Source organism: Diabrotica undecimpunctata, chromosome 2, assembly GCF_040954645.1.
Source record: "Diabrotica undecimpunctata isolate CICGRU chromosome 2, icDiaUnde3, whole genome shotgun sequence".
NCBI lineage: Eukaryota > Metazoa > Arthropoda > Insecta > Coleoptera > Chrysomelidae > Diabrotica > Diabrotica undecimpunctata.
This window is the reverse complement of record NC_092804.1, coordinates 155062612-155077500: the sequence shown is the minus strand read 5'-3', so window position 1 is coordinate 155077500 and position 14889 is coordinate 155062612. Positions and strand designations below refer to the sequence as shown.

General features: G+C 32.8%; 2 protein-coding genes across 2 annotated transcripts in view; both read right to left on the bottom strand.

Moving 5' to 3' along the window:
• Window positions 1-14889, bottom strand: part of LOC140435099 (tachykinin-like peptides receptor 86C) — a 951389-nt gene that overhangs the window by 549456 nt on the left and 387044 nt on the right. The window lies entirely within an intron of this gene.
• LOC140435093 (uncharacterized) lies at window positions 2066-13548 on the bottom strand. The gene is made up of 3 exons (XM_072523797.1): window positions 13192-13548; window positions 10089-10564; window positions 2066-2554 (listed from the first exon to the last, which is right to left on the bottom strand). The coding sequence occupies exons 1-3, from the start codon at window positions 13490-13492 to the stop codon at window positions 2108-2110; spliced, it is 1224 nt and encodes a 407-aa protein (XP_072379898.1). The 5' UTR covers window positions 13493-13548; the 3' UTR covers window positions 2066-2107.

Below are 14889 nucleotides of genomic sequence, written 5' to 3'. Positions count from 1 at the left end.
AATTCTAATAATTCTTCATATTTCCGTCTTACTTTTCTGATTTCTACGACGCCCTATTTGATATTTTCAGTATCTTTTTACAGTACTATAAGTCTATAATATAAGGCAGTTATTATGTCGCCATAAAATTCCTATTTAAAAAAATTTCAGAGAAGCGTTTTAGGGAAAATTCTGTCATATCACTGCGAAGCAGAATTAAAAATAACAATGAGAAACAGAGAGAAACATTTCCAATGAAACAAAGTTACAATCGTTAAAAAAGTGCTAAATAAAATGGCTCTTTCCTGTCAAAAGAGATTAAATATAGGTACTCAAAATATTATCCAACAAAATTTGGGGTGCTGATCATAAAATATTAATTAGGCTTTACAAATCGCTCATTAGAACTAAAATCGACTATGTTTGCATATGTTACGATGCTGCATGTAAAACTACTCTAAAAAAACTAAACAGTATTCAATCTACAGCTTTGAGATTAGCACTGGGAGCTTTTAAAACTAGTCCAGTTAGTAGTATGCAAGTTCTAACTGGAGAATCTCCCTTACATATAAGACGACAGCAACTAACCTTGAACTACATTGCAAAGATATCATCCCAGAAACAGCATCCTGTATTTTTCCACATCTGCAATCCTGAACTTCCTTCTAACAATAAGACCAAAAACTCTACACTCCTCATAGAAAGAATAAAGCTCACAACTTTCGATATGAATCATCTCAATGTATCGCTAAATATAAATGCAATATATCCCCCATGGACAAGCCACCCATTAACTATTGACGTAACACTTACCAAGTATCCCGAATCAACTACAAATTCCACAATAATTAAATCTCTATTCATGGAAATTCTAGACCACTATCCTAATTATTTGCAAATCTTTACCGATGCCTCTAAAACTCCAAATGGTCACGCTGCTGCCTACTACTGTAAAGAAAATTCTCATAGTATATCGATACCAACCAACTGCAGTATACTAACAGGTGAGGCTACAGCTATTTTGGAAGCCCTAATCTTCTTCGAAAAAAGTAGAACCATGAAGTGCATTATCGTAACAGACTCATTAAATGCATTACTGGAACTGAAACAAATATATACCAACAACCCTATTATACAGAGTATAAAAAACGAACTAGAAAAATTTCGATCATTAGGAAAGAAAGCGGCTTTTATTTGGGTACCTGCACATGCAGGTATTTACGGAAATGAAAAAACAGACCAACTGGCTAACAAAAGTCGAATAAACTCAAAACATCCTGCAAAATTAAAGACATATCCGCACACGGATCTAAAAACCTGGTTAAAATCCACTGTATTATTACTTGGCAAAATTATTGGGAAAAATTAGGTACTAAATTAAATGTAATTTGCCCAAAAATAACTGATGTCCTGGAGACTCCTTTAAACAGAAGAAACCAAGTCATTATTAATCGTTTAAGAATTGGCCATACTGCCTTAACACACAAATACCTAATAACAAAAGAACCACTACCTATCTGCTCCAGCTGCTCTAACCCACTGAATGTGAAACACATCCTGCTTGATTGTCCTCAATTCAAGGAAAAAAGAAGATCCCACGGATTCACAGATAATGATCTCAAGACAGTCTCACCAAAAAAATTTCGACAGTGTTAAGCTATTTAAAAGACATCAAGTTATTCAATTTTATTTAATGTAATATTTCATGTATTTGTTATATCCATTAATAACCCTGCGCGGTTGATGTGGTTTTGTGTTTAAATAAAAAAAATGGCTTTGAATTGGGTACATGAGAGCATAGTTTAAAATATATAGACAAATAGAGTAATAGAGAGGAGACCAAGGCAAATGGAAAGACATAGAAGTAAACCCCAGAAGATATAAGTAGGTGATATATCAGCTACTTTAGGAAATTAATAGATACTTGATGACAGATAATATAAGATAGTTAGACAAGATCAATGGGTAATTAAACATGGGTTAAATAAGAAACACGTTTTACACAAATTTTCAAATTTTCATAATATAACTACAGCAGTACTTAAAATCTAGAATTTTATTTTAATGAGTTCTACATAAAAATAAATCAAAATTAATAAATATATTTTATTTACTTATAACTCTTATATTACAAATATTGGTTTTTAACCAAAAATTTTATTATAATTTTTAATCTTCTAGAATACTCATCAAAATCTTTCGGTTCATAACTCAACATACTCATAGCATCACCCGATTTATCAATAGCTTCTACATGATCAGGTATATCTTCATTGTCACTTACCAATATTTTCATAACTAAGAATGCAAAAAACAAAGCTTGTAACATATATAGACTCAAATGATCTGAAAACTTAGAGAAAGGAAACAATTCGTCGGGATCCAAATTAAAATTACGAAGTTGCGAAGCCAGTTTGTCGTAGTAAATTTTTAGGTAGGTTTGAATATCATCTAGAACCTCCTCAGAGCTGCTAACAAGCAAAAAATAACAGATATCCGCACACGGGCTGTCAAGGGCAGATGTTTGCCAGTCTATAATACGTAGACTTTGGGGTTTTGTTTTATTATTGGGATCCTAGAAGAAACATAAAATTTAAATTTGGTTTTAAATAGCTTTAAATTAAAATAAAATAATTTTCTTTTAAATTAATTTTGATATTGTCAAAATGTTCAAGTTGCAAACGTTTTCTAAATTTTTTGTTTGTACTATTTATCTATGGTAAGTACAAATATAAAACATAACAAGATTCGTAAAAACCAATCTAAGGACTAACAATACAAATTATTTTGAGGTTAGAAGTTTACGCGGCTAATGTAGTTTATTAAAAGTAGGTTTTAGTAATATTAATATAATAAATCATCAAGAGAGCTAAAGATTTTTTTTTATTACTTTAAGACACTCAGGACATGCTCCAGAACATAAAAGAGCTTAACGATGCTTGGACACATTAAAATAAAAACTCTTAATTTATTTCGTCCGCTTAAGCAGATGGAAAATAAAAATAAATAAATCATACCCAAGCCAAGAAGAAATTCATAATCTTTGGGGAAATCAACCTTTAACGCCAGCTACTCATAATACCAATATTGGATGGATTAAAGACGCAATAAACAACTGTCAGCATTACAATAATATTCCTTGCGAACCTTTTACCACTAAAGACGTCTCAAATACTATATCAGAGCTTCATAACTGAAAATCTTCTGGATCAGACGGAATTCAAAACTTCTGGCTAAAGAAGTTTTAGAGTGTTTATGAATGTTTGTCAACGTTAATTAATTATGTTATCTTTGTTATCTCAAAATAAAACCCAAGATCCAGCCAAGCCAATTACTTGTCTTCCAACTTTGTACAAATTGGTCATATTCATTCTGTGTAACCCGCGTACCTACCAACACTGTGTTTTAAACAATAAGATAGAGCCTCAATAGAAAGAATGATCAACCAGGCATACACCAAAAAAGGAACATATTTGCTGCCTTTATTGACCATAAGAAGCCGCATATATGGTTTATAGATATATTGAAAATATATACTAAATTTTTTACATATAATGATGGAGTGGAAAACTAAAATTCACTCTCAAATACCTGGTGAAAACAATATTGAAAATGCAGATATCCCAATTAACTGGGCTCTTTCCAGGGTAACTCATTGAGTCCAATTTGGTTCTGTCTAGCGTTGAATCCACTATTTCAGCTACTAAACTCCTAAACTCAGGTTTTAGCATTAAAAATAACAATACTATTATGGCAAAGCTTATTCATCTGTTGTATATGGATGATTTGAAACTAATGGCTTTCACCCAAAACCACCTAGATCACATTTTAAAAACTGTAGAAACTTTTAAAAATAATATATTATGAATTTTGGAATAGAAAAGTGCTGTATACTAAATATTGTCAGAGAAAGGTTTAGCCCGAAGGTTTCGATATGCAAGATGGCCAAAACATCGAAACAATGGGTTAAATTAATATGTACAAATATCTTGGAGTACAGCAAACGCGACAAATTGACCATAAACTAATAAAAACTGAACTACCTTCTGAGTTTGTACGAAGAGTAAGACAGCTAAATCGGTCATATTTTAATATAAAAAATTTTACAAGGCATTAAATACGTACGCAGCTATTCATTTGGTATTAATATAATAGTCTCCCGTTTTATACCGCTTCGCGGCTTTGGGAGTATAGCAGGGTAGTCTGCTATATCTAGGGCCTACGGTATACAAGGAAGGTAACATGGCCAGTGCTACGCTTCAACTGCCTATTATTACCCCTGGTTTTACCCAAGGTACTCATTTTATTCAGGCTGAGTCGACCTGGGGCCTATAGACATTTTTAAAAATGTCTAGTTGTTCTTGCCGGCGATAGGATTCGAACTCCGGACCACCGGCGTGCGAGACAAACATCCTACCGCTTGCGCTACGCAGGCCCTTCATTTGGTATTATAAAGTGGTTAAAAATGGATATAGAAAGTCTTCAGCGTAAAGCAAGAACACATCTCACAAAGAGGACATATTGACATAGGAGAGCAACTGGATAACAGAACCTAATTTTAAACGCAGGCTAAGATATCTACTTCACAACGCGCAGTTTGCGCAGTTTATGACTAAATGCTGCTTAAACTGATAAAACAAGAAATGCGCGTAAACCACCTCTCCAAGCAAGAAAAAATGTGCACCTGGATAGCTGAAGCTCTGCATGGGCGACATCTCAATTAGATTAGCCAAGAATATGTCGACTATATGGCGTCGAACGATTGGTTGACATTAAAAAGGATGACAAGAGACAGAAGGTTTTCTCCTTACCATTCAGGATCATTTAATTCCAGTTAAAAATTACATGAACTATATTGTAAAAGCCTTTTGAGTTCAAAATAAATTGCTAATATTACTGCCAAGCCCAATAAATCATTCAACATCTTACTAAGGGCTGCCAGACGTTTGTTGCCATTGAGTATAAAGAACGCCGTGACTCAGTAGGAAAGATTATTCACCAGGAATTAGCTAACAAACTGAGACTTCTCCAAAGCGACCATCTATATTATTATCAATGCTTGAAAACGACAACTACAAGCTATACTGGGACGGCACTGTACTCACAGACCAATCAGTGGCGCATAATCGACAGGATCTTATACCAGTTAATAAACATACTAGGCAAACAACCTATAGATGTGGCGATACCTAAAAACAATAATCTGCGGGTTAAATACAATGAAAAGATCGCCAAGTGTAATAGAGATCAAGAAATACAAATAAGGAGACAGTATGAAATGGAAAATACCCAGATAGAACCTATTATTCTATTTACTTTGTCTTCTTCTTCTTTATTGGCTTTACAACTCGTGATAAGTCTTCACCGCATCCACTATCGCCCTCCATTCTCTACGATCTTGCGCTTCTATTTTCCATTTTTGTACTCCAATTTTAGATAAATCGGCTTCAACATCATCCTTCTGTCTTTTACTGATCTTCTACCATCTGGTCTTTTAAAAGACACTGTTTTTAAAATTCTTTTATCCTTTGATCATACCACGTGACGTGCCCATCTTATTCGATTTGCCTTAATATGTCTAACTATGTTTTAAGTTCCATACAGAGTCACCAATTCAGCAGTGCGGCGTCTTCTCCAATCCCTTGTGAATTCATTTCTTTGGGGGCGAAATATTATTCTGAGAACCTTTCTTTCAAATACTAGAAGCTTATTGATTTCCCGCTGGTTGGGAGTCCATGTTTCAGTACCATATGTAATAATTCGGGCGAATAATCGACTTGTATATTGTTAATTTGGATTTTTTTTAGCAGCTCCGATCTCAATAATGTTGAAAAGAAGTATATTGCTCTATTTCCCGCAGCTATCCTTGCTGAGACCTCTTTTTCTATGTGGTTTTCCGCTGTGATTAACGCCACCAGGTATTTAAACTCCTTTACTACTTCGAAGATGTAATCATTAACTGATGTTCTACCTAACTTTTGGTGTGGGATTTTTAGTTACTACCATGTGTTTCGTCTTTTCTTCATTTATTCGGAGACCTAGACTACCTGTTTTCTCCTCGAGCTGTGAAAACACCTCTCTCAGGTCTCCTGTAAAATGCGTGACTGCATCTATATCATCAGCAAAAGCTAGTAACAGTTTTGATCCTTGATCAGCAAATCCTCCTGTGAGCTCAGACGATATTCATATTATTGCATATTCTAAAGCAAAATTGAACAGCAACGGGTCGCCCTACCTAAGTCCTGAATTTATACCTAATGGCATCAATGTTCTGCTTCCTATCTTTACTTGTGCATATCTTGCACATTTGCGTTAATTCAACTAATTTTCTTAATATTTCCATTTCTAATATTGCAATCCACAATTTGCTTCTTTTTACGGAATTATATGCTTGCTCGAAATCTATGAAAATTTGGTGCACATCGTGCACTTGGTAAATCTGATCTATAGTTGACCTTCCAGCACGAAAGCCGCATTGGTAGTCGCCCAGAATATCTTCCGAATATGGTGTGAGTCTCTTTAGCAAGATTATCGATAGCACTTTATATGATGTGCTAATAAGCGATATACCTTTCTTATATATGGGAATTATAACGCTTCCATTCCAATCTTTAGGCATTTTCTGTTGTTGCCATACTCTCAGAATGATGTCATACAATTTTTGGTGTAAAAGGTTTTCTTTTTTTTTTTTAACAACTCTCCATTTATGCCATCATTTTGTGGTGCTTTATGGTCTTTTAGAGACGCGATCGCATTCTTTACTTCCTCAAGTGTTGGAGCTGGTATTTCGATATCTGCAGAATGAAACGTAATATCTGCTTCCTCCGTCTCACTTTCAATATTTAGTAAATTCTGAAAGTATTCCTTCCACCGTTCGAAGATTTCCGTTTCTATCATTATAAGTTCACCTACTTCATTTCTCATAGGCTGTGTTACTCCAACACTTGCACCTTTTCTGACTGACTTCACTTCACTTAAGAATTTCCTTATTTGATTGATCTCGCCACTTCTGTCCATTTCCAGTATTTGCTGTTCTAGCTAGCTCCTCGTTTTAGTTCTAAATAGTCGCCTTGTTTGTGCTCTTGTTCTGTTTAAATCTGCTCTGTTGTCATCTGTGGAGTCTTGTAGCATTTTCAATCATTTTTTCATTTTTATTTCCAGAATCTCCTAGCATGCTTTATCAAACCTTTTCCGTTTTTTGCCAGTCGTCTTTTTTCCAATGGTTTCCTTGGGTGCCCATGTCATCATTTGAGGCCCATGTGACCTCGTAAATGTCCTATTTACTACTATCGTTATTCCGAAAACCTTAGGGTTTAAGTCAACACCTGTATAAGACCATGTAGTAAACTGTGCTCCTCTCGTCATCTAGATGCGTATAAAAACTTTTAAGAGAGACTCCAACGTACTAAGTCACCTAGGGCTCGATAACACGGAAAGAGTCGCACTAGAGCTCAATGAGTAAATTTTTTCTTTAAAGGAAGTGTGAGCCGTATGACGAAATCTGGTAATAATAAATAATAATTTTAAGTTATAATCATAAGATTATCAATAAAGTATTAAATAATATTTATGTACAGAAGGAAAAGTTTTATGAAGTTAAGAAAAATATAATAATCATATTGACACTATTGGTAATAAGGTATTTTAATGACCAAATTGGGAAAGAAGATTTCCTAAATGAGCTTGCAGGAAAATAGACTATTCATAAAATATATAAAAATAAACGAAAGCAATATTGTAGTTTTGCTGCTGGCAAAAATGTGACTATTATAAAGTAGGTAGTATAAACATATACATGAGTAAATGGGAGTTATGAGCAAAGCTGACGGGTCAGATGGTAATGCTCGCTAAGAGCGTTCCCAGGCTCGTCGGTTGGAGAAAGAGGGGGTGAGTTTGGTTGGTAGACGGTCAACTACGGTAAGGGGTAGTAGTCCGAATCCAACACGCCTGGGACACCTTCCCAGAGGTCTTTTGAAGATTCTCACCTCCCAAAAAAAAAAGTATAAACATATACATGAGTACAAAATTGGTTCACATAGAAAATCAGGTAGATTTCGATAATTCGGTGATTGTGGCAATTAATTAATGAACGGAATACACTAGAAAGCGCATATGAGTATGAAAAACAGAAGGAAGAACATATGGAGTGATTCATTAGGACAATAGAATCACAAGAACCCTAACATGGGGTGTCTTATAATCCAGAATAAATGCAAGTCATATTTCTATATGCCCAGAAATCTGAAACTTGAAGGAAAAGAGGAAATATATTCATAAAAAACTGAAAAACATGACCGATGAAATAAAGAACAAAGTCTTGTGATATTATCCAAATTTAATACCTACTATAAAAAGTAGAATTAAAGAAATAGTTTAATGAAACTGTAAAAAATAGTACTGGGGAATCAATGGTAGCATTCTTGTCTGAGAAATTGAGAAGGACTCAAATTTAACAACAAGACAAAAATCGATGCTAGATTATATTGTCACGAATGAAGTAAATTATGCTAAACAAATATTAGCCGACGTGAAGAGTCTAGCTTTAGCAAATTCCAAAAATGACAATAATTTTTTACTGGGCAAGCTTGGTTTGATAACGTCATTATAAGAGTAAATATTACAAAAGCTCAAATCACAAACGTCTTGGTTCATCAAATATGTTAGAGGGTAATGCCAGTAGAAGCAAATAAATTTTTAATATATAGCCAATTAGGAATAGTAATTCCAAGTAACATGCATATTCGTTAAGAGAATAAAAAGCAGAGGAGCTTTACTAAATGCATACATACAATATTTTATGGACAACAAAATCTTGTTAACAATAACCATATTATAAAAAAGAGTTAACTATTTTGAAAACATTTTTATTAAACAACTTTAAAAGTTAATATAAAAGATCATTATACAAAATACAAACTTTGTCGATTGTAAAACGATCCAGCATTCATACTGATAGAAAATCCACTGTTTATTTGCCTAAAAGATTTAAGTAAAGCGTTTGACCGAGTAAAAATACAAGACCTAACACATTTATTGTATAATAAAATCATACTATTAAAACATTAAAATAGGTAAAAAATATATACAAAGACAACATAAGAATTGGCGAACTAGATGACGAACTGATATAACCAAATGCATAAAAACAAACACAAGTTCTTTATTAAACTGTTATTTAATTTAGTCATGAATAAAATTATTAAGAAAGTTGGATAGAAAGAGATATGGTATTGGAATGAAAAAACTCGTTACTGGCATGTACTTGCACAGAACTCATATGAACACCAACAGGAAAACAGAAGAAAAGAATACATGGATGAAAGGAGTAACAAAATCATTGATTTCCATAGAACTTAGAGAAGGGCAATGGAACAACCGACTTAAATGATAATAAACCGATCATTATAAGGAAATTAAAAAATATTTGCTATGCAGCTAATGCCAGAAACATGGCAGAAAACAAAGACGACCTTGACATATTGCTTTGCCAATTTTACATCACCTCTTATAGAAATAACTTTAAAGTTTATGTAAAAGCAACATTGATTTCAAAATTTGCAAATAAAGACAAAACAACTGAAAAGGTGATGAAAATAATGTATCTATAACCTAAATTATCTGGCCATGATTTAAAAAATACGAAAATAGACCAAACAATAAATAATTGAAGCCATCAGATAATTTGGATATCTATGATATTCTCTTTGGACAAATCAGTTATTATTACAGAGTAAACACAATGATATTCTACGAAGCTAACTCAAAGATTATGAGAAACAATGAAAATAAAAGTACTTCCTGTTATAAAAAAAGCTTCAGAGACACAGCATGGAATTTATCAAGAACACAAAAAACTGAATGGAACCAACATACAAATTGAATGACTAAGAATAGTATAGTAAAAATGGCAAGAAACAAATCACAACTGGAATAAGATTAACGAAGAAGCAACAAAACGATGCTTAAACAATGAGAAGAAAATAAGAAGAACAATATGAACTTTGTTTAAATTTGCACCTATGCCTGGTTGCATATGTAACATCGCTATATATCTGCATTGAATATTTAGGAATTTTTGTATTATTTTATATTACAAAATAAATCGTTACCTGGTATTTAAACATAAAATTATTACACCAACAGTCTCCATGTGTTATAACAAGTTTGTTTTCTGGTGCTTTTAGTTTAGCTACATATTCAGGACCTGTAATTTCTTCATATCTTTTCAGATGTTCTGTTAACGTTGGATCATCTTCCAATGCCTTGTAAATATCAGATAAAGTAGACGCCGAAAAGTTTTCAAACTTCTCTGGATTATCCTCATCGTTATATTCTTTTTCAAATGGGCTATCTGGATTATCTTCTGCCAATTCTTTAAATAATGCGGGGTTTTTCTGTTTCATTGCAAATGAAACCGCGTGAAATTTAGCATACTCAATGAGAACTGCTTTAATGTGCCCAGGATTCATTGGGACTTTTTTATCCAACAAATCGTAATGTTGTGTTTTTAAATTCTCCATAACTAAACATTCAAGTCCATCTTCAGTAGAGCATAAATAACATTTAGGTACACTTTCGAAGGGATCTATAATAAATAAATATTGGATAAACATTTTGATTATAAACTATTTAGTAAAAATAACAATTGTTTAACTGGAAATGCTAGTTCCTTAGCACAGGGTTTTTCCCAGTTAAGTTATGAAAGATATATATATATATATATATATATATATATATATATATATATTTATATATATATATATATATATATATATATATATATATATAGTATATTATCTGATTGTACTTCTTATATAAAATATAATCTAATCTAAAGTAGGATAACTATTGTTTGAACACGTCCTCGCAATAAAAAAAAAATATTTACATTAAGTAGTTTAAAAAACTATCCCATATATCACATATATTTAACTATATATTTATATATATATATATATATATATATATATATATATATATATATATATATATATATATATATATATATATATATATATATATATATTGTCCAATTGGTCCAGTGCGCAGGTCAGTGGGCAGGGTCTTGGTCGATTCCGTTCTTGCGTTATTCTTCGGGATAATTGGTTTACATGTTTTTGGCAATCTTTGGGCATCGTCTCGAGAATTTAAATTATTTTCTTGTTTTTCTATTTCTATGGCTTCTCTGATAATTCGTTTTCTCTTGTTTTCGACATTCGCTAACATTACCGTATGTTTGAGGTCAATTTTGTGTCCTGTAGCTAAAGAATGCTGGGCTAGGGATGACGTCGTTTCTTTTCGTTCGATGGCATTGCGATGTTCTTCTTGTCTTACTTGGATCCTTCTATTTGTCTGTCCAATATAGGCTCTACCGCATTCTCCACAGGGAATTTTGTATACTCCTTGGTTTTCTAGGGAATCTTTGTCTTGGCAGATGGTAATATGTTTGCGATTTTTCTGTCGGTGTTGAAGACAGTCTCTATTTTGTGTTTTCTCAGGACCCTGCTTATCTTCTCTGTTGTGCCTTTAATATACGGTAGAGTGGTTTTGGCAATCGGTTTTTCGTCTTCTTTTATTTCTTTTGTTGTTTTTTGTGGTCTTCGTGCATTTTCGATTCTGTGTGTGGAAAAGCCGTTGTTTTTTAACGCTTTTGTAACTTTCTGCATTTCTTCTTTCTTGTGTTCTTCGTCTGTTAGTCGTTCAGATCTTATAGTCAGAGTTTTTATGACTGAATTCAATTGTGTAGGATGGTGGTGTGAATCTGCATGTAGGTATCTGTCAGTGTGAGTTGGTTTTCGATACACTGTATATCCAATGTCGCCGTTTTCTTTCTTTATATCATCTTCATCATATGGACACATGGAGTAGACAAACTTACTGCATTTCTAGAATACATTAGCAGTATCCATCCCAAGATCAAGTTTACGATGGAATTAGAAAGTAATCAACAACTACCTTTCCTAGACGTCTTAATAATAAAGAATCTGCATGTAAGGATACCAGTCAGAGCACCAGTTGTAAACACAAACCATCATAGAATCAGACTTTGCCAGAGAGCACCTTGACTGGAATGTCAATGACTAAGAGCACGTGTTGTTTACTGATGAAACGAAGTATTGCTTATATAGCTCAGATAGATTCTCAGCACAGTTCAACTATCGACCCCATGTTGCACGTGTGGTCGATGATTATTTGGACGAGGCTGGAATACAAACCATGAACAGGCTTCCCTGCAGCCCTAATCTAAATCCCATAGAGAATTTGTGGAATATTATAAATCTCCAACTTAGGAGCCGACCACCTGTCTCTCTTGATGGCATAGAAGTTCTGGTAAGAGAAATTTGGGATGCAATTGATAAAGACCAAATACGCTGCTTGATTTTAAGTATTCCTCGTCGTTGTGAAGAAGTAACTAGATGTAGAGGTGGAAATACTCGTTATTGAGTGTTTTTTGGAGTGAGAATTGTTAAAAATCATTTAGGTCAGTGGCGCACCGAGGGGTGTTTGGGGGTTAAAACCCCCACCCCCCCAGGAGGACCCTATTCCGATACTCTTACTTATACATTGTAAAGACTCAAAATGGAGGTAACATCATAAAAAAAATTTTGGTGACCAACCAAAACCCACCCCAGAGGCAAATTCTAGGTGCGCTACTGATTTAGGTTATATTTTTTTAGGCATTAGTTGTATTAAATGTCAATAAAGTTTATGTAAGTAGTATTTTCCTTACTTTAAATGGTGATAAAAACTTGTTATATTTAAAGCTATGTATATTTTTTGATGATAAATATATTGAGATATTTTTTTACGAAAATCTTGAAAAATAATGAAATAATAATAATATGTAGCATTTCTCTCTAATAAATTCCACAGGGTGTTGCAAATTACGATAAAAAAACACAAATTTATTTTTACACTCCGTGAAGGGTAAAACGTTAATAGTTAGCAAACAGTAATACAGAAATGTATTAGAAATAGACCTATAACATGAGAAAAAAATCATCAAAATCACTTTATGAATTCAGAAGAAAAATAGCTTCAAACTTATGGTACATTTAATGTGGTGTGTTAATTTTGGGCAGTAGTGTATTCGGATTTATTATCATACAAAAAAAAACATATATTTATATAACCTAAATTAATTTTAATTTAATTAAAATAAAATTGTTTTAAATAAATGTTTCTTTAGTATTAAAAAATAATGTTGTTTACCTTCAATGTTGTGTTCTTCTTGAAATTTTTTAAACTCTTTAAAAACACGTTCGTACAAGAATATTTCTCTATTATAAATGTCGTTAATTGGTGAAGCTTCTCTAAAACCCTTATTGGTATGGGAAGACTTCAAAATCAAATCCAAACTTTTTTTCTTGTCTTTGATGGTAATCGCAGTAAGAACTCCATAAAAGTTGTCTCCTTTACTTGATCCAGAACTGGTTATTATTTCATAATCGTTGAATCCATTTTCACTAGCAATACGGTCTATTAACTTTTTATGTTCTTTAGCGATATCCATTTCGGCGGATAACTTTAACTCTAACTATGCAGTTTAAAATTAACGCGTGTATATTTATATAAGCGGTAGTAATACTAGAGATTTTCTTTATCTATCTGTAATAGTTTTTTAAACTACTTAAAGTAAATATTTTTTTTTCAATTGCAGGAAGTGTTCAAACAATAGTTATCCTACTTTAGATTAGATTATATTTTATATAAGAAGTACAATCAGATAATATATATATATATATATATATATATATATATATATATATTAATATATATATATATATATATATATATATTAATATATATATTAATATATATATTAATATATATATATATATATATATATATATATATATCTTCTTCTTAAAGTTCCATCTCCTATCGGAGGTTGGATATCATAACGGCTATGATCACTTTGTTGGCTGCTGCTCTGAAAAGTTGTAGTGAACTACAGCTAAACCATTCTCTAAGGTTCCTCAGCCAGGAGATGCGTCTTCTTCCTAGGCTTCTTCTTCCTTGGATCCTTCCTTGCATAATAATTCTCAGCAGCTCATATTTTTCTCCTCTGGTTATGTGACCCAAATACTCCAGTTTTCTTCCTTTTATGCTGTTCATAATTTCTAACTCCTTATTTAGACGTCGTAGTACCTCAGCATTGGTAATCCTTTGAACCCACTGAATTTTTAATATTCTTCTGTAACACCACATTTCGAACGCTTCTATTTTTCTTATGTGTTGTTTCTTCAATGTCCAAGCTTCCATTCCGTATAGTAAGATAGAAAATATGTAACATCTTAGTACCCTCAATCTGAGATGCAACTGAAGGTCTCTGTTGGTAAGCATTGTCTTCATTGTCACAAATGCTTGAATTGCAGTTTCAATTCGGACTTTGATTTCTCTGCTTTGGTCATTTTTGTCATCAACCCAGGTTTCCAGATATTTGTGTGTGTCTACTTTTTCTATTTGGGTTTGCTTTATCATTAATCTTTCATTTCCATGTTGTGTTTTCCATAGTTTTTCTCTTATTTATTTTAGTCCGTATCTAATGCAATAATTGTTAATTCTATTTACCAATTCTTGATGCGATTCCAGGGCCATTATAACGGTGTCATCAGCGAATCTTATGTTATTTACTATTCTTCCGTTTACAGAGATTCCATCACCCATATCCGCTATCGCTTCCTGGAATATGGCTTCACTGTACTTCATGTACACGTTAAACAGTAATGGTGACAGAACACAGCTCTCTCTTACTCCTCTATTTATATCTATATTTTCGGACTTTTGTTCTTTTATCTTTATATTGGCCTTTTGATTCCAATACAGATTGATAATGATTCGTAAGTCTCGTCTGTCTATATCTTTGTTTCTCAGTACTTCTATTAGTTTTTCATCTCGGAAAAAATG